This window comes from Sturnira hondurensis, unplaced genomic scaffold, assembly GCF_014824575.4.
Source record: "Sturnira hondurensis isolate 20B ecotype Veracruz unplaced genomic scaffold, ASM1482457v3 Scaffold0005791, whole genome shotgun sequence".
Taxonomy (NCBI): domain Eukaryota; kingdom Metazoa; phylum Chordata; class Mammalia; order Chiroptera; family Phyllostomidae; genus Sturnira; species Sturnira hondurensis.
The window spans coordinates 208,474-229,341 of NW_028078422.1; the positions used below are offsets into that span (position 1 = coordinate 208,474).

Below are 20,868 nucleotides of genomic sequence, written 5' to 3' on the forward strand. Positions count from 1 at the left end.
CAGGGGCGGTGCTTCCGGGACGGGCCTCCAGGCCGAGGGAGGGGGCGGTCTGACAGTTGGTTCCGCCGGGAGGGCGGGCGGGCGGGCTGCGCGAGTGGGCGCGGGCCCCGAGGGCCAGGTGAGGCGCGGGCCGGGGGAGGTGGGACTGGGCCGGAAACGGTGGGGTCGGATGGCGTTCGGGGCTCCGGAATCAGTCCCGACGCTGCTGTGCAGCCCCGGACGAGCGACTTCTTTCTCTGAACCTCAGTTTCTTCCTCTGTAGAGTGGGGGTCATAATCCGACTACAGCTTCCTCCTCATGGGTTGGAGTGAGAATTCAGCTCGTGCTTGTCGGAGCCCCTCGCTCAGAGCCTGGCACGGTGCTCACTCGTTATTGAACTAGTGTTAGTATTGATGGTGATGTTTGTGCTTGGCCTGGAATATCTGGGTGTGGGAGCGTGAAAGATTGTTGGACTTGGAATCCAACAGATTTCGGTTCAAATCTCAGCTCCACTTCGTGGCAATGGGCCTGTGCCTTCACCTCTCCGGACCTCATTTCATTTATTTATACAATGTGGGCCAATGGTCCCAGTGTCACAGGGTCCCTATGAGGATGCTGATGAAATGTACATATCAAGTCCTTAGCACAGGGCCTGGCGCAGTAATGGGTAGGAGCTTACTAGACTGGGACTATCATAATGATGATTCCAAGAGTCGTTGGTGTAGCTGGAATTTCCAAAGAAGCAGAGGGAAGGAGGAAGCTCAAAGACAGCAATAGGAAAAACTTGGAATCTGGACTCAGGGAAAGCAACATCCTGCCACTTACTATTTGGCCACTTTTTCCAAATCCCATGATTTTTTTCTTTTCTTTAAAACTACTGATGCATTTTCCTACAGTCAGTTAACTTGAGAAGGAGAAATAATCTACTATCTTAACAAAGACTGGCCTGGCTGGCCATGAGAAGGAACACAAGCTGGAATACAGTGGAAGCAGAACAACCTGTTAAACTGTAGACAGAGCCTTGACTAGGTGGCTCTGTTTGCTGGAGTGTTGTCCAGTACACCCAAAGGTTGCAAGTTCGATCCCTGGTCAGGGCTCATGCCTGGGTTGCAGTTTCCATCCCTGGTTGGGTGTTTTCAGGTGAGGATTAAAAAATAAAAATAAAAACTTGGTAGAAACTGAAAGGGAATAACTGGTACTATTTGGTTCTGTGTCATCAGGCCCCAGGGACCCCATCAAGTTACTTTGTACTCTGCTCCAGCTCACGCTTTGCACACGACTGACATAGCCAGTGACTGTCCTACCTTTTTCCTAGCTCACTGAAGATTTATTTATGTTGTCTAATGCACACATGTCACCTGCTGAGCATTTTTCTAAGGGTTTACATTTATGAACTTACTCCCTCTAACCTCTTAAGATGCTCTTACCATTTTATAGCTGGGGGAAGTGAAACCCAGAAACTTACCCCAGAGTCAGAGTTAGGAAGGGTGAATTGGGCTTAGCACAGGGCATCTGGTACGTGGTAATTACTTGAGTTTTGGGAGTGGTCATTTTTCCACTGTTGTTAATGTTATAATTTTAACTGTTCAGAGAGTCAGCGCTGGAGATGGGCTTTTGATGGCGGAGAGAGGATACTGAGTCCAGCAGGGAATTCTGCAGCTGTAGGAGGATACCAGTACATAAAGGCTTCTGGTAAGCATTGGCTGACACCTTGCAAAACAGATCGCAGTGCCTGGCTCTTAGTCCCCCCTCCACCAGCATTGGTCATAGCATTGGACTGACTTGGGTTCAAGTCCCAGCTTGCAGTTACTGTGTGCCCTGAGACCTGTCACTCTCATCCATAACACGGGGACCATTTTTACTTTCTTGTCCTGTGGTCGTGAAGAGTCACTGGGGTGTGTATGTACTCAGTGTCTGACACGGAAACATTCAGTAGGAGCTGCTGCAGGGGCACTGGAATCAGTGAGAACTTATTTCTGAATCCTGGTGAAGCTTCTGGCTAGCTGTGGCGACTGCACCTCGATGAGTTGGTTTTTTCATTGATTATAATGGGGCTAATAATAGTCCTTGCTCATGAGGAGGTTGTGAGGCATCAGCATGATGCCTGGCTCTGGTCCAGTGCGTAGTTAGTGCTTGGTATGTAGCATGTTGTTCTGTCTGACATGTCGAAGCCTCTCTGTGCCCTGCCCTTTAAGAGATGCGGTTGTATTGTCTTTGTCCAGCAGGAAAATCCAGGAGGGAAAGTGGGTCTTAGAGAATGAAGCAAGTGGGCAGAGTGATGTCTTGTGGTCACGTTCATCAGTAAGGGATGCAGCAGAAGCTGGTGAGAGAGGCAGGATGAATCCTGGCCAGGGCAGAGGAGAGAATCTCACATGTGCGGACTTAGGGAAAGCTTACAAAGCAGGCGGCAGCTAAGCAGGGCTTGCCAGGAGGACAGGAGGAGATGAGCATTCCAGGGACAGGTGACACTGTGTGAAAACTGGGAGGCAGGCAAAGCCCCTGTGTACTAGAGGGAAGGCTGGGGTGGGAGGCCTGCGGGGAGGAATAGCCCACTCTTGGAGAGTACTTAGTATGCACCAGACAGTGGCTCAGGTGCCTTGTACATGGAAACTCATGTGCCCTCACGGCATATGTCTACGGTAAGTGATGTTCATACCATCCCTGTTTACAGATGGGGATACAAGCATGACTGGTGAAGTAATTTGCCAAGGCCGCACAGCTAGTAAGTGGTAGAACCAGATCTGAACCCTGAAGTCTGGGTCCAGAGTCCTTACTCTTACACTGCTTCTGTTATACCACCAAAATGCGGGGGCAGTGGAGGGGGCAGATCGTGTGTGCTGGGCAGAGGGCCTCTGCACCCCACAGGGAGGTGGAGGAGGGGTGAGGACGAAGGACCAGAATGAGGGGCTGGGGCGAGTGGCAGGGAGCAGAGTGAAGGATGAGAGCTGAGCGGGAAGTTTGGGCCCAGGCCCTGTGGGAGAGGCGGTCCTGGAGTCGATGGCATTGAATCATCCAGAGAGAAAGTTACTTAGTTTCCTTCCAGTGCTGCTGTTAATGTCCCGGAGGAAGACTTCACTGGTGCTAATGTGTCTTTAATGCCTTTCCAGCACCCGCTAATCCTGTAAGTGAAAACTGGCTCTTCGTTTCTTCTCTGAAGCCCCTCAGGACCTGCTGCCCCACCTCTCTGCTCTTGTCACCTCTCACTGTCCTCCTCGCTCACTCTGCTGCAGTCATGCCAGCTCCTGCTGTCCCTCAGGCGTGCCAGCTGGGCCCCTGGCCCCGGGCCCTGGACTTGCTGTGCCTTCTCTGGAACACTCTTCTTCTGTAAACCACAGGGCTCACCCCTCCACCTCTGTTGGGTCTCGGAACGTCACTTTAGAGGGGTGTTCCCTGGTCACCTGTTAGGACTGCAGGCCTCTCCTTCCCGGCCCTCCGTGTTCCCTCCAGGACACTGAAGGCCTTCTGACACCCTGCACTGCCAACAGTTCTGCTTGCTGGCTTTCTGCACCCCCGCCCCCATCCTCACCCAGATGCCAAGCTCCGTGTGTGTGTTCACCTCAGTATACCTGGCTCCTGGAAGAGTGCTTCACACTTAGTAGGTGCTCAGTAATCAGTTTTTGAATGAATGCGTATTTATGGTTAAAGTCTTGGGCAGGGGGTGTCTTTTGTCTGTTCTTCTCTTATTCCAGCTGGAAACTTTTGAGGTGTGTGGGAGTGGCGCCGTGGACATTCGCCGTCCTTGGGCCCTTCCCAGGCAGAAGTGACAGTTGTGGTGGCGGCTCTGGCCCAGGCTGACCTCCAGCCAGCTGCTCCAGGCTATTCCTGGGCTCTGATCCCCCAGTCCAGGAACTCCCTCCGGCAGGCGGATAGGCAGTGAGAGAGCGACATGCACCCACAGCGTATGGCCACTCACGGGCCCTCTCCCCTCGTTCTTCCTTCCAGGCTCCAGGGAGCAGCATCAGGGCCAGGGCGACAATGGTCTCAGTGACTATGGGTGAGTCTTCGCCTTCTCTCCGGGGTCCCCTCTCCCCTCTGCCCTCTTTGAGGTGTGACCTTGCTGGGGGTAGACGAGGTGGGGGAGGGGGGCCGTCACAGGCAGGGACAGCTGTGCCCTGAGGAACGTGGGGGTGGGGCTGGGCCTGCTCGAGGCCTGCTCGCCTGCTCTCTGTGTCTGGCCTCCTGACAGCCTAGTGTAGCTGTAAAGAGGGGGGGTATTGAAGTCCAGCAAATCTCCTACACGACCTCTCAGAGCCTCCGTTTCCTCACCTGTAAAATGGAAACACTAATGTTCCCCACATCCCGGGATGTTATAAGGACTAAGGAGGTTATTGAGTGTAAAATCCTGGGCAGGGTTCCCAAGGAATGTTAGCTATTATTATTATTCTCATGAGCCCCATCACCCTATTTTCTTTAAATTCTCCATTTGGGAATTGTCAAAGCGCAGATATTAGCTGGTAGCTTTAAACATTTTTGAGATGTATTGTGTGTATAGAAAAGTTCATCAAACATTTGGCCCTAGGAGCAATTAAAAAGCAAACAGCTGAGTGTATCCAGGATGATTCCATTTCTGTAAAGCACAGACACAGGCAAACATTTCGGGCTGTTGGAAGCTGGCCGTTCCCCGCATGAGGCAGGGGAAGTAACTACAGAGGGAAGATGAGGGGTTGGGGGTGTTGGAAAGATTTTATTTCTTAATCTGGGTGCTGGTTGCATGGGTGTGTTGGTGTGTGAAAGCCTGTTGACTTATGTGGCCCTGTGTTGTGTGTGCGTTATAGTTCAAGAAAAAGGTTTCAAAAACAGACCACCTTTCCCCAGCCCGGTGGTTCAGTTGGTTGGACATTGTCCTGTGCAGCAAAAGGTTGCAGGTTCGATCCCCAGTTAGGGCATATACCCAGTTGCAGGTTCAATCCCTGGTTGGGGCACATACAAGAGGGATTAAAAAACAAAAACAAAAACAAAACGAATTACCACCAACCTTCTAGGTCAGGAAATAGAATGTGGCCAGCCCCTCTGTGGATCCCGCCCCAATCACAACCTCTTTTCTCCTCCAGATGGAATAAACCACTATCTTTATGATAATCTCTCCTTACCTTTCTTGGTAGTCCATGGACTTTGGTTTTGAATTTACGTGAACAACACATGCCTCGAGTTCTTTTCTGCCTGGCTGCTTTTGCTGAACACAATGTCCGAGGTCATGGATGTTGCCGTGGGTGTTGGAGTTTTTTTCGCTGCTGTGTAGGGTTTCCCCACAGACGTAACCGCCGTTTGCGTTTGCTTATTGGTGTAGATATTGCAGCGTTGCTGGGCTGGGGCTACTCCATACAAGCTGCTGTGAGTATTCCAGTCCTGTGCACAGGGAGCCACGCCTCCCTGATGCCAAGACACACATCGTTGCTCCTCTTGTTTCTGAAATGGGAGCAGGTCTTAGAGCTGGTGGCTTATGAGCACATTTTCCTTCTTAGTCTCCTTCTTAGTCTCCTTAGTCATGCTGTGAGTCCTCACTAAACAGTGTCAGTAGGTTATGTGACTTTAAGCAAAACGGCATACAATGAAACCAGTTTCATCGCAGGCAAATTGATATAAACAAGAGCTAAGTTACATAGTATCTCATCAGTGGTATAACAGAATGAATGGCGCGGAATGAAACAGTGTTACTCGAGGACCTGCTGGGCGTGGCGAGATGGTGCGGCCTGGGTGGGGGCTTTGCGGTTCCTTGACTTGACTTCAGGCAGCCAGCCACCCCCAGCCTACGTGGCACTTCTGTCCCCCTTAAGAGCGTGATTGACACACAGTTTACATTTTATACAATCACCTGTTCGAAGGGTACGGTTGAGCGGTTTTTATGTTCTATATTTTCTATTCACAGAGTTGTTCAACTTTTGCCACAGTCAGTTTTAAAGGATTTTCTTTTTTTAAAAAAATTGATTGTAGAAAGAGAGGGGGAGAGAGACAGCCATCAATTTGTTTTTCCACTTATTTTTGTGTTCATTGGTTGAGTTTTGTAAGTGCCCTGACCAGCAGTTGAACCTGCAACCTTTGTGTATTTGGATGATGCCCCAACCCCCCAGCTGCCCATCCACAGCCTGTTGAACCTCGCCTGAGCTCCGCCTCCTGTCTGCCCTCGCCCCGCCCCACCAAAAAGTTTGGAGACCACTGTTCTAACCAACTGAGCTACCTGGCCAGGGCCTCAGCATTTTCATCTCCGCCCAAAAGCCCCAATACCCATTAGCAGTCACTGCCCCCACCTCAGCCCCTGGCAAACACTCATCTACTTTCTGTCTCTGTGGATTTCTATTGAGTTACTGTTCCGGACATTTATAAATGGAATCACTACGTGGCACTGATTATCAATCACTTTGATACTTAGACTGTTCCCGAATGAGGCAGAGGAAGTAACTACAGAGGGAAGATGAGGGGTTGGGGATGTTGGAAAGGTTTTATTTCTTAATCCGGGTGCTGGTTGCATGGGTGTGTTGGTGTGTGAAAACCTTTTGACTTATGTTGCTCCTTGTCAATCACTGTGTGGCACTAAGTATCAATCACTTTGATACTTAGACAAAGGTGCCTGCTTTTGGCTGATGGAAGAAGCCAGGGCACCCTGGCTTAGTGGGTACCTAGTGCCCGTGCAGAGTAGAAGGTGGCAGCACCTTTCCCGTGGGCATGAGCCCACCTTTCTCACCTAGAAACATGGGCCTTGGCCTGGGGGCAGGGCCTCCAAGGGAGAGGCGTGGCCCCTGGGCAGGGGCTGGAGCCCCGCACTGTCACCTGCGGAACATTGGACCCTGCTTGGAGCCTCGGTTGTCCCAAGCAAAACGGGCAGTGCAGTACCAGTTTTTCTCTAATATAAACTAGCCTGGAGCCCTGGCTGGTGTAGCTCAGTGGATTGAGCGTGGGCCTGTGAACCACACGATCGCAGTTCGATTCCCAGTCAGGGCACATGCCTGGGTTGCAGGCCAGTTCCCAACAGGGGACTCATGAGAGGCAACCATACATTGGTATTTCTCTCCCTCTCTCCTTCCCTTCCCCTCTAAAGATAAATAAATAAACTAGCATGGAATGTTGGATGCGATGTGATATACCATGGGGAAGAAAAAGAGTGTTGCCTATTGAACTGTGGCACACCGTCGAAGGTGAGGTAGATTCTGGCTTCAGAGATAGTAAAATGTGAAGAAAAGTTCTCCTTGACATCAATGATCTTAGCTGACACCTGGCCTGACAGGTCGGGTCGATTTGAAGGTCATCCCCAAGGGGACGCTGTTACCTCTAGAGTGTCAGCTCCAGGAAGGAAGGAAGGGGCTTGGTCTTGCTGCCTGGAGCATCCCACGGACCTTGGGGCGGGGCCTGTGCCAAGTGCTCTGTACCTGCTTGTCGAAGATTTTCCCAAATTTACAGCCAGGGAAACTGAAGCCCCAGGTGCTAACTTGCCCGAAGTCCCCCAGCTGGGACAAGGAAGAGCCAGGATTTGAACCCAAGCTCCAAGGTTGATGCTTATAACCCCCATGCCTCACTGTGGGGCTGGGCTCCTCCTGTGCTGGGGGGGGGGGCTTGCTTACTGCCCATGGAACAGCGCTGGGGCCTTTTCTTTGTTGTTGTTGTTGAAATCTTTTTATTGATTTAAGAGAGAGAGAGAAGAGAGAGTTTTGTTATTCCACTTATTTATGCATTCGTTGATTGATTCTTTTTGTTTTTTTTTAAAGATTTTATTTATTTTCAGAGACAGGAGAACGGAGGGAGGAAGAGAGAGAGAAACATCGATGTGTGAGATAAACATTGATTGGTTGCCTCTCTCTCGCCCCACCTGGGGACCTGGCCCTCAACCCAGGCACGTGCCTTGGCAGAGAATGGAACCTGCGACTTCCCCAGGCCGGTGCTAACCCTCTGAGCCACGCTAGCCAGGGCTTTTGGGTGATTCTTATATGTGTCTTGACTGGGGGTCGAACCCACAATCTTGGTGTATCAGGACAATGCTCTAACCAACTGGGCTACCTGGCCAGGGCTCTGAGGCTTTTCTTTGCATTCACCTGCAGATCCTGTCACGCTCAAGGGCTGGGCCTGCTGTGGGGTTTGGGGCAGAGAACCCAGAGTCTCAGCTGCCCCAAAACAGTCAGGCAGGGGGGTGGGGGCTGTGCGGGCGATGATCACCTCAGGTCAGGGCAGGGCAGAGCCACAGGGGAAGGGAGCCCGTGGGCTGAGGGACTCTGCCGCTTGTCCGTGTGGCTGCGGGCAGGCTGCCCAGCCTCTCGGGGCCTCGGTTTCCTCACTGGCAAAGTGGAGGAGTCAGTGCCGCTCGACTCACAGGCTTGTCAGGCGGCGTGATTCCATCACACGTGCAAAGCACTCAGCACAGGGCCCGGCATCCGATGAGCATTTAATTTGTGGGAAGTGTTGCTGTTGTGGTTTTGCTGTGGTTGCTCTCCGAAGAGAATAACGTGAATAATGAGCCCTGTCTGCCCCTGCCAGCCACTTCCGAGTGGATCCAGTTCTTTAAGGAAGCCGGCATTCCTCCGGGACCTGCTGTCAACTACGCTGTGATGTTTGTGGATAATAGGTGAGGGCTCAAGGGACAGGCTGGACTTGGGGAGAGGAGGGAAGAGATGGGAGGGGACCGGGAGCCAGCTGGCCCAGCCACCCTGGCTCACCTGCGGCCTCACCACTGCCCATCTCCTGCAGGATCCAGAAGAGCATGCTTCTGGATCTGAACAAGGAAATCATGAATGAGCTGGGTGTGACTGTGGTGGGCGACATCATCGCCATCCTCAAGCACGCCAAGGTGGTGCACCGTCAGGTGGGTGCTCTGCTTTGTCCCTGGGTTTTGAGGGGGAGGGGGCAGTGGCAGAGCCAACGGGAGGCTCGGGAGCAAAGGCGGGCAGGCCTGGGTTCCGAGGCTGGTTCCGTGTTAGCGGAGAGACACTGGGCACGTCGCCTAAACTCTTTGAGCCTTACTCTGCTCATCTGTAGTGTGCACGTAGGCAGGTGCGTTTTGTGGGGCGGGTGCCCGTAGTACATTGTATAAACCCCTAGTGCACTGTGAAAAGTAGGGCTTCAGTAAAGACTGCGTACAACTATGATTATTGTGACTAGTTCCATCTTTGTAATGATGAACACCATCACCAGGATTCTTCTCTGTCCCCAGAACGGGAACTTCCTGTGGGACTCAGCTGGTGGCCAACAGTGTGGTTGTTCCATTATTGGCCTCTCCTATTGCAGAGTCCTTAGATTAGTGATTTCACCTCCCTGGGCGTCTCTGAAACAGGCTTTTCGCACGGTCCTGCGGCATAGGGTGGCCGAGGCCACCTACCAAACCGTGTATGTGGCAAGGATCGCCAGGCCTGGAATGAAGTGTTGGCGAAGTTAGGGTTGCTAACACTTACCAAGCACCACCATGGCCTGCCGGGCCGCCTGCTGGGCTGTCTCCACCCTTTAGACATAGTGACTCGTTTGCTCCTGCCTGCCTCTGACGGAGAGGAAACCGGCCCGAGAGCGGCACTCTCAAGCCCTCCGCTGTACCAGCCGGTGGCTGCTGAGTTATGCGCCCCAGTTCCAGGGGCCCCTCCAGCCTGGAGACGGCCTGCGTGTTCCCATTGGGTAGGACAGGCCCCCAGAGTGAGGGCTCGCCGAGCCAGGGGCATTATCCGAGTTATCATGGAGATGGTCATGGAGAAAACCTTTTTTTTATTGAAACTTTTAAATTTGGGAATAATTTTCAATTTCTAGGAAAGTTCTAACAACAGCAGGAAAATTTCTGTGTGTCCTTCACTCAGCTTCTGCTAATGTCAACCTCTCACACAGCGATGGTGCCTTTGTCAGGACCGAGAAGGGGACTGCAGTGAGCTGTCACTAACTAAACTGTGGGCCACGTGGTTCTAACCCATTTCCCATCAGTGTCCTGGTTCCATCCCAGGATGCCTCGCGGTGTTGACGGCAGGTCAACACAGAAGGCAGTTCTTTGTCTCTTGATCTGTGACAGCTTTTGTTGTCCAAGGTTTTTGGTGACCTTGACAGTGTTTCCCTTCCAGTTACAGCTAATCAGCTTTATTAAGCTGATTAAGTAGATTTATTAATTTACTAATAAAGTAGATTAAATAATTAAGTAGATTCACTCTAGGGATATATTTGCTGAGTGTAATTTTTTGATTACAGTGGACATGCAATATTATATTAGTGTCAGGGGTAGGGCCCAGTGACTTCACATGACCTTGACAGTTCTGAAGAGCAGGGTCAGGTGTTTTGTAGAGTGGCCCTCAGTCGGGGCTTGTCTGACGCGTTCCCATGGTTCGCAGCTGGAGGTCTTGAAGTCCTTCCTCCAGCAGCTCTGGTGCCCCTAGTTTCGCTTAGATCTCTGGGTCTCCTGGCCCCCACCTCCTGCCCCTGTCCCCATGGTAACCGAGGCACCTCTTTTTGTTTTTTCGTAGGACATGTGCAAAGCTGCCACTGAGTCGGTGCCCTGCAGCCCAAGCCCCCTCCCAGGCGAGATTCGCCGAGGCGCCGCCAGCGGTGAGTCCCCTCTGCCCGGGCCCTCCGCCCTTCACTGTCACACTCCCGCGGGGCGGGGAGCACATCTGGAGGCCGCAGGGGTGGCCGCAAAGGCCTGAGGCCTCTTCTCTTAGGGAGAACGCACTGGGTAAGGAGGGGCTGGCGGTAGCTCTGCTCTGCAGAGTCACCGCGAACACGGAATTAGCGATCACGAGACCACCGCTCCTCCGGGAGATGCAGGGGTAGGTTCCTGCAGGGCTGTGATCAGAACATTGTTCATCAGGGCATCTGATGAACCTTCTTTTACGTGTGTTCCCACTTAAAGACACCTTATTTCATTACCGTCGGACTCACGGCCAACAGCACCACCACTCTCTGGGTGGAGCTAATCGAACGCGCGCACGTTTCCTGTGCGGCATCCGCATCGCGGCCTTCTCGCACGTAGGAACGCCAAGTGGCACCCCGGCACTCTGCTCAGGGGACGTCCTCAGCAGCAAAGTCAGTAACAAAAGGCACAGAAGTATGAAAACGTGATCCCAAGTAGACCACGAGAAGAACGCCTACTGACTGTGTGAGGGCTGGAACCGGAACGCAGCGTGGGCCCCGTTCCGTTTCGATTGGGAGCGGGGGTGCCGCGCGACTCGGGTTTCGGCGGTCCGCACGTGCCTCTGAGTGACCGCAAAAGCGTAGTGTTGGTGCAGTTACACACACATCTTTTTTTTTTTGAAGATTTTATTTATTTATCTTGGAGGGGAAGGGAAGGAGAGACAGAGAAATATCAATGTATGGTTGCCCCTCATGCATCCCCCGCCGGGAACCAGGAACTGGGAACTGGCAACTGGCAACTGGCAACTGGCCTGCAACCCAGGCATGTGCCCTGACTGGGAATCAAACCGCGATCGTGTGGTCCGCAGGCCCGCGCTCAATCCACTGAGCTACACCAGCCAGGGCCACACACACGTCTTAGTGAAGAGGTGAATTTGAAAATAAGGGACCTGTAAAGGGTGAGAACTGGCTCTACTTACACTTTTTAGCAGTAGGATATATTTAAAAAAATAAACCCCCCAAATTTAACATGCATATTAGTTAGCCTTTGCTGCTTAACAAGCCACCCCAAAACTGGTTTAAAACACAGACTTTTATTTCCCGTGGTTTTATGACTGGTCGGTCATTTCTGAACTGGACCAGTTCAGCTGGTCTCAATGGTTGCCTGGCAACTTGGGTGAGGCTGGGTGAGCTGGGAGGCCTCACGCACACATCTGGTGATTGGTATGATGTCATATGCGCCAACAGGGGCAACTTGGCCACGTCTCTCATTTTGTGGCAGGCCAGCCCAGGCTCGTCCACACAGTAGTAGTTGCAGAGCTCCCGAAAGCAGCAAAGGCGGGCAGGCCCCATTTCTCAAATCACCTGATAAGCTTCTCCTTATATAACATTTGCTCTTGTTCCATTGGCCAGAGACAGTCACATGGCTCAGCCCAGAGTCACTGTGGGCAGGGCCTACCCAAAGGCAAGAAGGAGGAAGGCTGAACAAATTGAGTTTCTTTCTACAGACACATCTCACGCCTTACATACAGAAAAGGGTTCAGACCATGACGTAATGCGTGTAGCTGCGTGACTTTTCGCACATGGGCAACCATGCAGGCAGCGGCACCACATCCAGGAATGTGCCCGGCATTGCCTCCCCATCTCAAGGGTACTCACCCCCTTGATTTCTAACAGCGTGGATTAGTTTTGTCTTTCAAGTCTACGTGAATGAAATTAGGTGATGTGTACTCTTTGTACCATTCCGACTGTTTTTATTAAATACTTTAAAAAAATTTTTATCCTCATCCAAGGATGTGCTTATTGATTTTAGAGAGAGGGGAAGGGAGGGGAAGAGAGAGAGATCAATATAAGAGAAACATTGATCGATTGCGTGTTGCATGTGCCCCAGCCGGGGGCTGAACCTGCAAGCCAGGTTTGTTCCCTGACTGGGAATCGAACCTGTGACCTTTTGGTTTACAGAATGGTGCTCCAACAAAGCCACACTGGCCAAGGCAGTTTAACATAAATTAAAAAAAATTAAAACCAACAAAATCACTAGTGGCGAAAATAGGCAGTGAAACAGGGGAAACCTGCGAAGAAGGGAAGGTGGGAAGAGCACCCCAAAATGGCATTCCTCACACGGCCCCAGGCGTGCCCTCTGTGCCGCTGAACGTGTGTGTCGGCTTTGGCGGCAGAGAGAGCTCTTTAGACTCCAACATCCCGACTGCCATTCACATGCAGCTGAGCAGGGACACTTGTTTTCTCTCTGCCCGAGTGGTGCTTGGCTGTCTCGGTGAAACACTGTGTCCCTGACCGCCTGCCTCCCATGCCGGGTCTGGCCCTCCAGATGTGGGCTGTGGTTCTCACCTTACGTCTGGGACACCCCTCCTCTTGCTCTACAGAACATCAGGGCCCCAGAGACTGCCCTCCACTCCCGAGGGGGGTCGCCAGCTGGAGCCAGACCCACACGGTCCAGGGGCCTGGCTGAGCCCCAGTTCCCGGGTCTGTAAAGTGGGTTGGCAGTAGAGTCTGTCTGGTGGGGATGTCAGGAAGTTTGGTAATAGTGTTCGTCTTTTCTGGAGATGTTTATTGAGGACTTGCGAAGTGCCAGGAATGTTACAGGCACTGGGGCTTCAGCAGTAAACAGGCAGTGCCTCCTCATGGAGCTTGGGTGCTTGTGGGAGAGCCCTCCAGTAAGCAGATAAGTGTAACTTCATGCCGAGCAGTGATGAGGGCCTTGTAGTGGTCCTCAGAAAAGAGAGTGCAGTGCAGGGAACGAGGGGGAGAGGCTGATGGGGGTCAGGAAGCTTTCTCTGAGGAGGTGCCCGCGAGAGGAGAGGAGACGTGTGTGAAGAGGCGGAGCCAGCCTGTTGGTACTCAGGGAACCGAATGCCAGGCCGAGACTCAGGGACCAGTGTGGCTGTAGCAGATCGGGGAGGAGAGGGACAGGGTCAGCACAGAGCTGGGCAACTGGTGGGTGAAGTGCGGTGGGAGCCGTCTGGCTCTGGGCCCCGTGGAAGGGCCTCGGAGCGGGGAGGGGTAGGCTAGTTCCTGGGAATACTGGCCCACCCAGCCCCCAAGCATCCCCAGCTGGGGACAATGCAGCCACAGAGTGCCTCTGGCTGCTGCCTCCCCATTCGGTCCCGGGGCTGGCCTTCTCCAGCCAGGACCCCTTTCCAGGGTCCACTGGACTGGACTCTCCCCTTTCCGCCCCACAGCTGCCTCCCGCATGATCGCCAACAGCCTGAACCGCGACTCCCCACCTGGAACTCCCCCCAGGCGGCCAGACACCAGCACCTCCAAGATCTCCGTCACTGTGTCCAACAAGATGGCAGCGAAGAGCGCCAAGGCTGCTGGTGAGGGGACTCAGGCAGGTGGCAGGAGGGGCAGCAGGCGAGTGTGGGTTTGCAGATGGTGTTTGGGGGCTGTGTCCCCAACACTGCAAGTGCTTCCGGCTCCCTTCCTGCTGTGGGTGTCGGGAGGTGCCTCCACCCGCCTCTGGCCCTTTGATTTGTGTCCCACAAGCAAGAAAGTTCAAATTAATTCCTGAAGCATTGAAAAGATAGCCTGGGAGGGCCTGGCATTCTCACCCCTTGACACATTTGAGGGGATTCTTTTCTAAAAAATGGAGGTGTAACTTACACACAGATTGTAAGTATACAGCTTGATTAACTTTTGAAGACGAGCACACCTGTGAAACCCCTACCTGGTGGGAGCTCTAGAACCTTCCCACCCACCCGAAGTCTGAGGGGAGTCTGGCTGGGCTGGGAGATGAGTCTGCTTGGGGCACAGACAGAGCCACTGCAGCCTGGGGGTGCCTGCTGTGCCCCATCTTGCCCAGGCCTCTGAGTTTCTTGGTGGTTCAGAGTCCGTGGTGATGGGAGTGGTTGAAAAGTAGGGGATTCCAGTCCAGTGGACGCACAGAGAGAAAGGGCATATGGGTGCCCTTTGCAAAGTATCTAGTGCCCCCCGCGCCCCCCCCCCGGCCGCCGGGAGAATGTTCCATCTAGAAGGTGCTCGCCCCACCTTTTCCCCAGCTGCCCTGGCCCACCGGGAGGAGGAGAGCCTGACTGTTCCCGCCAAGAGACGCAGGGTGACTGCTGAGATGGAGGGGAAGTACATCATCAACATGCCCAAAGGTACCACCCCCCGGACCCGCAAGATCCTCGAGCAGCAACAGGCGGCGAAAGGTACCGGCCCAGCGGGGGCATGCTTTGCAGAGATGGTTTCCCTTCGGTCGCATCCCACTGGGCATGGGCAGTGGAGCAGGCTCTAACTGGACCCAGGGGCCTTGCACCAAGGGGACAGCAACGGTGGCCATAGGGGCAGGAGTAGGTCGCCCCCTGTGCCCTCTTGTCCTGAGGTTAGCATGGCGGGCCTGCTTGGTCCCTCGGCTGGTGCTCTTCCCCAGGGGGCAGGGGTGTGGGTTTGCTGATGGCCTGGCCGAGGACGGGTGCCCAGAAAAGTGGGAACGGTCGTTGTCACTCAGATGATGCGGAAGCGTATACAGTAAAAACAGACTCTTTCCGTCCCCTGCACATCCCCTGCCTGCTGTTTACTCTCCAGACTGCATCCCTGACTGGGATCCCTGAACCCGTCTGCATCTGTACGCATGTCAACGCACACCCGGGCGCTTCTTTCTGAATGCGCAGCGTCATCCTGTAGGGTCCAAGGGCCCCTCTGTGGAGATCTCTGCGCGTGGGCACACATGCATCTGCAGCCAGCCCTCCGTACCCCCAGGCTCCGCGTCCGTGGGCTGGACTAGCTGCAGATCGAAAACACGCAGGAATGAAATCCCAGAAATTTCCAAACCTCAGAACTTGAATTTGCCGCGTGCTGCGTGCTACACTGAATCCATGTGAATGCAGTGATGAGTGGGTGACCTCTGTGGAAATTTGTATGATTGTATGTGATTGTATGTGAGGGACTTGAGCTTCAAGGACTTTGGTGTCCGTGGGGGTCCTGAAACCAGTCCCCGCAGACCCCAGGCATACCCGAACCTGTCCTGGTCAGTGGTCGTTGAACGTTCCCACAGCGTTTGTGTATCGCAACATTGAGCATCCCGTGGGCAGCCATTTAGGGAAAGGACTTGTTACCGTGCACCGGATCCTCTCAGAGGCCTATGACCCCAAAAAGGGTGGGAGGCACCAGCAGGGATTAAGAACTCCTCCTGCACACGCACCTTATGAACTCGTACCAGGTACCAAAAATGTGTGTCAGCTGTAGGGGACACTTCCCACATTTCACACGGGCCCGACGCGTGTGGCTCCAAGTCAGTGTTGTCCCGCCGGTGCAGACCTGAAACCCCACGGGGCCCCGTCCGTGCCTGCTGGTACCCGTGCTGCCCGGGCCGTGCCTCCCTTGTCTGCACGGTGCTCAGCCTGGTGTGGGCCCGCAGGGGCCACTCAGCAGGTGCTGCATGAAGGCCTCGCTTCCCTCCAGGTGTCCACAGGACGTCCGTGTTTGACCGCCTCGGCGCCGAGACCAAGGCAGACACGACGACGGGAAATAAAGTGAGTTGGAGACAGGGAGCTGATCGGGGCTCTGGAATTCTCGTCTTCCCTGGGTGTTGTTCCTGACCCTCCCCACACCGCACCCCTGGCACACCCTCGGGCCATCTCACCCACCTGTCCAGCCTCAGTCCCCTTCTTTGCTCTGGTGGCTTCCCTGTCTGTCTCCTGCCCTGACCTCTGCCCATGTCCAGCCCCGGGGCTTGGCCAGCTCTTGGATGCTGCTCTTGGACCCCTGCCACCACCATGTCCCACATCAGCCTTAGCGTCGTTCCCCAGAGCAACTCCTCTCGGGCGCTGGCTTGGGGGCGCCCCACCGCCCTCATTCTAGGCAGTCATGAGGCTGAAGGTGCCACCGGTCTTGCCTGCCCTGCCTCTCATCCCTGTCCAGACAGGGCGGTGGCCTCTGGTCTCCACACAGACGAACCCCTCAGCCCTCAGCCCAGTGTGCGCTGCCCCCACTTTCCTCGGCCGGCAGTCTCCTGGGCTCCAGGCACGGTGCTTGGTCAGGAGCCCAGCCTGGGCCCGCTGCCTAGAGGGGATCAGGCTCTGCCACTGCCTGGTGACACACTCATGCCCTTCCTACCTCAGTTTCCGTATCTGTACAGTGCCCATCTCATAGCGCGGTCGTGAGGATTAAGGGCTACGCATTTGCATGGTGCCGGGGGTGCCTGGGGTGTGGTAAGCACACGTTAAACGCTGCCTTGTATCAGCTGTGGTGTAGCTCCCCCACTGCATTTCCTGCCTCCCCCACTCTGGCCTCTTCTCACTTCCTGGAGTCATCATAGCAGGAGCGAGCATGACGCTAGCACTCGGGGGCACGCGGCTGAAGACCCAGCCCCGTCAGGAGCTTGGCACGGAGCAAGACCTCTAGTCATTCTCCTTCCTGACTCGGGGACTTAGCCCACACGCCCTCCACTGCAGCCTCAGCTCTGAGGGCCCGGCCTAATGTTGGTGCTTCCTGAAGCTTCCCAGAACTGTTGTCGTTAGAGAATCACTGTGTCATTTCCAAAGCCAGGTCCGTCTTCCCCTCTGGACTGTGGGCCCCCTGAGGGCCCCCTGAGGGCAGCGCCAGGTCTACCTTGGTCCCAGCTGTGTGCCCAGCCCCGCCCAGCCCAGGGCCAGGTACAGAGAAGGAACTCAGAAAGTATCTGTTGAGTGATGACCAAATTCGTCTTTTCTTTCCTGTTCACCCGCAAACCTGAGCTGATGGTCTTACCTCTTCGTGACACATGCTTTCTCCTCCCCTCCTTACTAGACCCACTTCCTGTCAATTCTTAGATTTTACCTCAGATGTCCCTTCAGCAGGGAGCCTTTCCTGAATTCCATGCAAGATCAGGAGCCTCCTCTGGGCCACTCTCAGCTCCCTGGGTACCCCCTGTCATGGCTCTGGCCACTATCCAGGGCGTCACTAATGGTGTCTCCCAGCGGTGACCCCCATGGGGCCAGGCTCAGGAGGCAGCTCTCCGTGAGTACGGGGTAGGTGACTCAGTGACTCACTCGCCTCATCTCTGACCTCCACAGCCCACGGGAGTCTTCAGCCGCCTGGGGGCTACCCCAGAGATGGAAGAAGACCTAGCTTGGGACAGCGACAACGAGAGCGGTAGCTCTGTACTACAGTACGCCGGGGTCCTGAAGAAGCTCGGCCAGGGCCCAGCCAGGACCAGCCCCCAGCCAGCACTGACCGTCAAAGCCAAGGCCACAAGCTCAGCGACCACGGCCAACACCCCGACCCTGCGGCGCCTGGCCCTTTCCTCCCGCTCAGGGCTCGAGAGGAAGCCAGAGTCTCTGTCCAAAGTCAGCATTATCCAGAGACTGGGGAAGACTGCCCTCGTGCCCGAGGCCCAGGACAGCCAGGTCACGAGCACCAAGAGTAAGTCCTCAGCCAAGGTCAAGGTCACCATTAAGAGGACTCTAGGGCCCAGGGGGAACAGCTCCAGTGAGGGCCTTGGTGCCCAGATGGACCACGCAGGCTCTGTGAGCGTGTTCAAAAGACTGGGCCGCAGGACCTTCTAGCCCGCAGGTGGGGCGCAGGCCCCTTTCCAGGCTCCTGGTTCCGTCAGTCTCAGCGAGGGCACCAGCCCCCGCTTCTGGATGGCACTGCTGGTCTCCCTCAGGCATTCAGGCTGGGTCCCAGTTTTGTGGGGACACACCTCATTTTCCTGAGTCTGAGGTGGTCGTCGTCGTGGCCTGGCCTTGCCACTCTGGGACCGTCCCTTCTCTCACTTCCTCTGTTCTGTCCTCTCTGACTGTGGCCTTGGCGGGGCCCAGTTTTCTACCACTTTTCCACCATTTTTCCCAAGTGCCGAGGGCCCCTTTGCTGTCCTATGTCCCCTTCCCTCCCTCTCAGCAGCATCCGCTGCCTCAAACCCCAGCTCCTTGGCCTTTTGGTCCCCCAGAGTGGGCGTCACCTGTTGGGTACCCCCCTACTCTGCTGCTTCCTGACTTCCCCCACTCCTCTGTCCCCCAGCTGTAACTTCCCTGTCTCCCTCCTGCACTCTGTTCATTTCTCTTCTGTTTTCTGTCCCTGTGGCAAGGCCCGACTGTCCGCTGCGTCCTGCCTGGCCCTCCTGCACCTCCGGCCTCCCAGCGGCCCCCTCGTCGACAGTGGCGTGGAGCCCGTAGAGACTGTTAGCAGGCCTCACTCCCAGGCTGGAGGGACTGCCCGGGCCCTGGGCTGCAGCTGGGGCACCTCCGTCTTCCTGCCCTGGGCATCTTTTTCTCTGAAAGGCCGTGGAGGGTGGTGGGCAAGGGGCACTGGGAAGGAAGGCCAGTGCCGAGAGAGAAGAAAACAGCTGTTTTAATATATTTTTGTGACTTTCATATGTTTCCTTCCCCTCCTTGAAGGTGAGTCACAAGGTTGGTTTTTACACAAAGCACAATGTTGGGGGTGGGGTGCGAAGGGCTGGGCTTTGCCTCTGAAGGTCAGGCTGCCTGCACCTCCGTGGGCCCAGTCTCTGCTGCGGGCCCCAAGTCCACAGGCAGGCTGGACTCGGTCCCCCTTCCGCTGGGCCTCCTCCTTCCCTTAAAGTGCCTTGGTTCTGTCATTCTGCCCTCCCCCTCCCTCAATTTCACCTGTTTCTTTCTCTCTGTCTGCTGGCTGCTCTCCAAGCTGCAGGCTCCGTTAGAAGGCGAAGGGTTCTCGCAGATTTGATTTCCACCTGCTCATTGCTGCACAGCCCCGACCCTGGGCCAGGACCCCAGGGTCCTGGGGGTCCGGGGGTCCCCTGTTCTGGGGGCCCGGACCCCTCTGAGAGCAGGGTGGACAAGCCCCTGCCCACGTGGCTGACCACTCCATCCAGGGAGGCAGTGACCATGCTCTCCAGAAGACTGAGGGGTGTGAAAGCAGCCAGGGTCGCTTTAGGTGTTGGTAGTAAGAAGGCCTTTTGGAGGAGGTGACAGGTAGGCTTGAGCTGCAGATGAGAGAAGACAGCCATGTGAAGTTCAGGCGAGGGTGCTCGGGCAGAAGAAACAGCTGCACAAAGGACTGATGTGGGACTGGGAGTGAGGAGCAGGGCAGTGTGGCCGGCAGGGAGCAAGGGACCTGCCCTGCAGCACAGGTAGGCGGGCCGGGAGCAGATGACCTGGGGCTCTGTGACCCAGGTAAGGAATTTGGCATCCTCAGAGCACTGAGGAGTTTGAGGCAGGCGGCAATGATCTGAGCTGCCTTTCATGACAATGGTGATGGATGGCGTGTGAGGAGGACACATCACTGGAAGGGTGGGGTGGAGCAGGGAGGCAGCAGCCCACTGAGAAAGGCAGGTTGGGAGTCGGGGCACAGCAGGGTGCTCTGAGAGACTTGTTTGGGGTGAGGGTGGGCGGAAAGCACGGATCACGGCTGGATGGGAGACCCGAGCATCTGAGGGACGGTGCTGCTCGGGAGGGAGGGAGGGCCGGCCACTCTGCTTTCATCGCGCTGACCGCTGACCGAAAGGTGAGCAGGATGCTGCGGGCTGGCCCCCTGGGCTGGAGGCCAGCTGCTTTGGGCCCTGCTGTGTTCGGAACCAAGGGCCTGCCCGGCAGTACCAGCTGGAAAGGAGCGTAGAGGAGAGGACCCAGAAGGGACCTTGGAGGCCCTTTTCCCATTCAGAGAGCAGATCTGATGGGGGGCTCTGGGGCGTTTGGAAGAGAACCTAGAGCAGGTGAAGATGTGATTAGATCTCATCCGTTTTTTTTTTTTAATTGTAAAATGCACATAACAAAATTTACCATTTTAACCACTTTCAAGCGCACTGTTCAGTGGCATTAATTTCATTCACAGTGTATAACCACCACCATCCATCTCCGGACCTGTTTTCGTCTCCCCAAACTCATCATTTATTTTTAGGTTTTGTTATGTCATACTGGGAGGCTACTGTATGTCAAGCAGTGTCCCAAGCAGTAGGCCTGGGATGTTCTCTCTGCAGTGGTAGAGAGAACAGCCACAGACCTCTGTCCCCGTGAGGGCCCAGGCCAAACTCCCGTGGGCCTCGGCGGGGGGGGGGGGGGGGGGGGGGGCGGGGGNGGGGGGGGGGGGGGGGGGGGGGGGGGGGGGGGGGGCCTCGGAAGGGCAGCGCCTTCCCTCCCAAGTCTGAGCCACCAGGAGGAGCCCGTGCACGCGCGTGCACTCGCCTTGCTGCCCCTCAACTCCCCTCCCTCCTGCTAGTGATTTCTTCTGGCTCCGCTTCACGGATAATTTTAGCAGCTGCCAGGGTTCATTGGAAGTGCTTCAGTGACTGAATTTAAGAGCACAGGGTAATTTCTTGACGTGTGATAGAAACTACCGTGACATAAGCACATGTATAGCTCATTTACCAGGAAAGGCTGGCCTGCGTGGTGTCAGTCAGTCACTGTTGCTGCGCACAGAGACTCCGGGGGAAGCAGACCGCCCAAGGCCTAG

At 55.1% G+C, this 20,868-nt stretch overlaps 1 protein-coding gene across 5 annotated transcripts; it reads left to right on the forward strand.

The window, feature by feature from the left end:
* Positions 1–31: 31 nt before the first annotated feature.
* CUNH19orf47 (chromosome unknown C19orf47 homolog) lies at positions 32–18,812 on the forward strand. 5 transcript variants are annotated; one of them, XM_037047463.1, is made up of 11 exons: positions 32–118; positions 1,570–1,671; positions 3,922–3,973; positions 8,440–8,527; positions 8,650–8,764; positions 10,392–10,473; positions 13,698–13,835; positions 14,517–14,669; positions 15,922–15,992; positions 17,514–17,862; positions 18,527–18,812. In XM_037047463.1, the coding sequence occupies exons 3-11, from the start codon at positions 3,955–3,957 to the stop codon at positions 18,622–18,624; spliced, it is 1,113 nt and encodes a 370-aa protein (XP_036903358.1). In that variant the 5' UTR covers positions 32–118; positions 1,570–1,671; positions 3,922–3,954; the 3' UTR covers positions 18,625–18,812. The 5 variants fall into 5 exon arrangements, with proteins under 5 accessions (XP_036903358.1, XP_036903357.1, XP_036903355.1 ...); XM_037047462.1 differs by adding an exon at positions 3,510–3,574 and having other exon boundaries at positions 17,514–18,620; XM_037047464.1 differs by lacking the exon at positions 32–118 and adding exons at positions 1,101–1,119; positions 3,510–3,574 and having other exon boundaries at positions 17,514–18,620.
* The last annotated feature ends 2,056 nt before the right edge of the window (positions 18,813–20,868 follow it).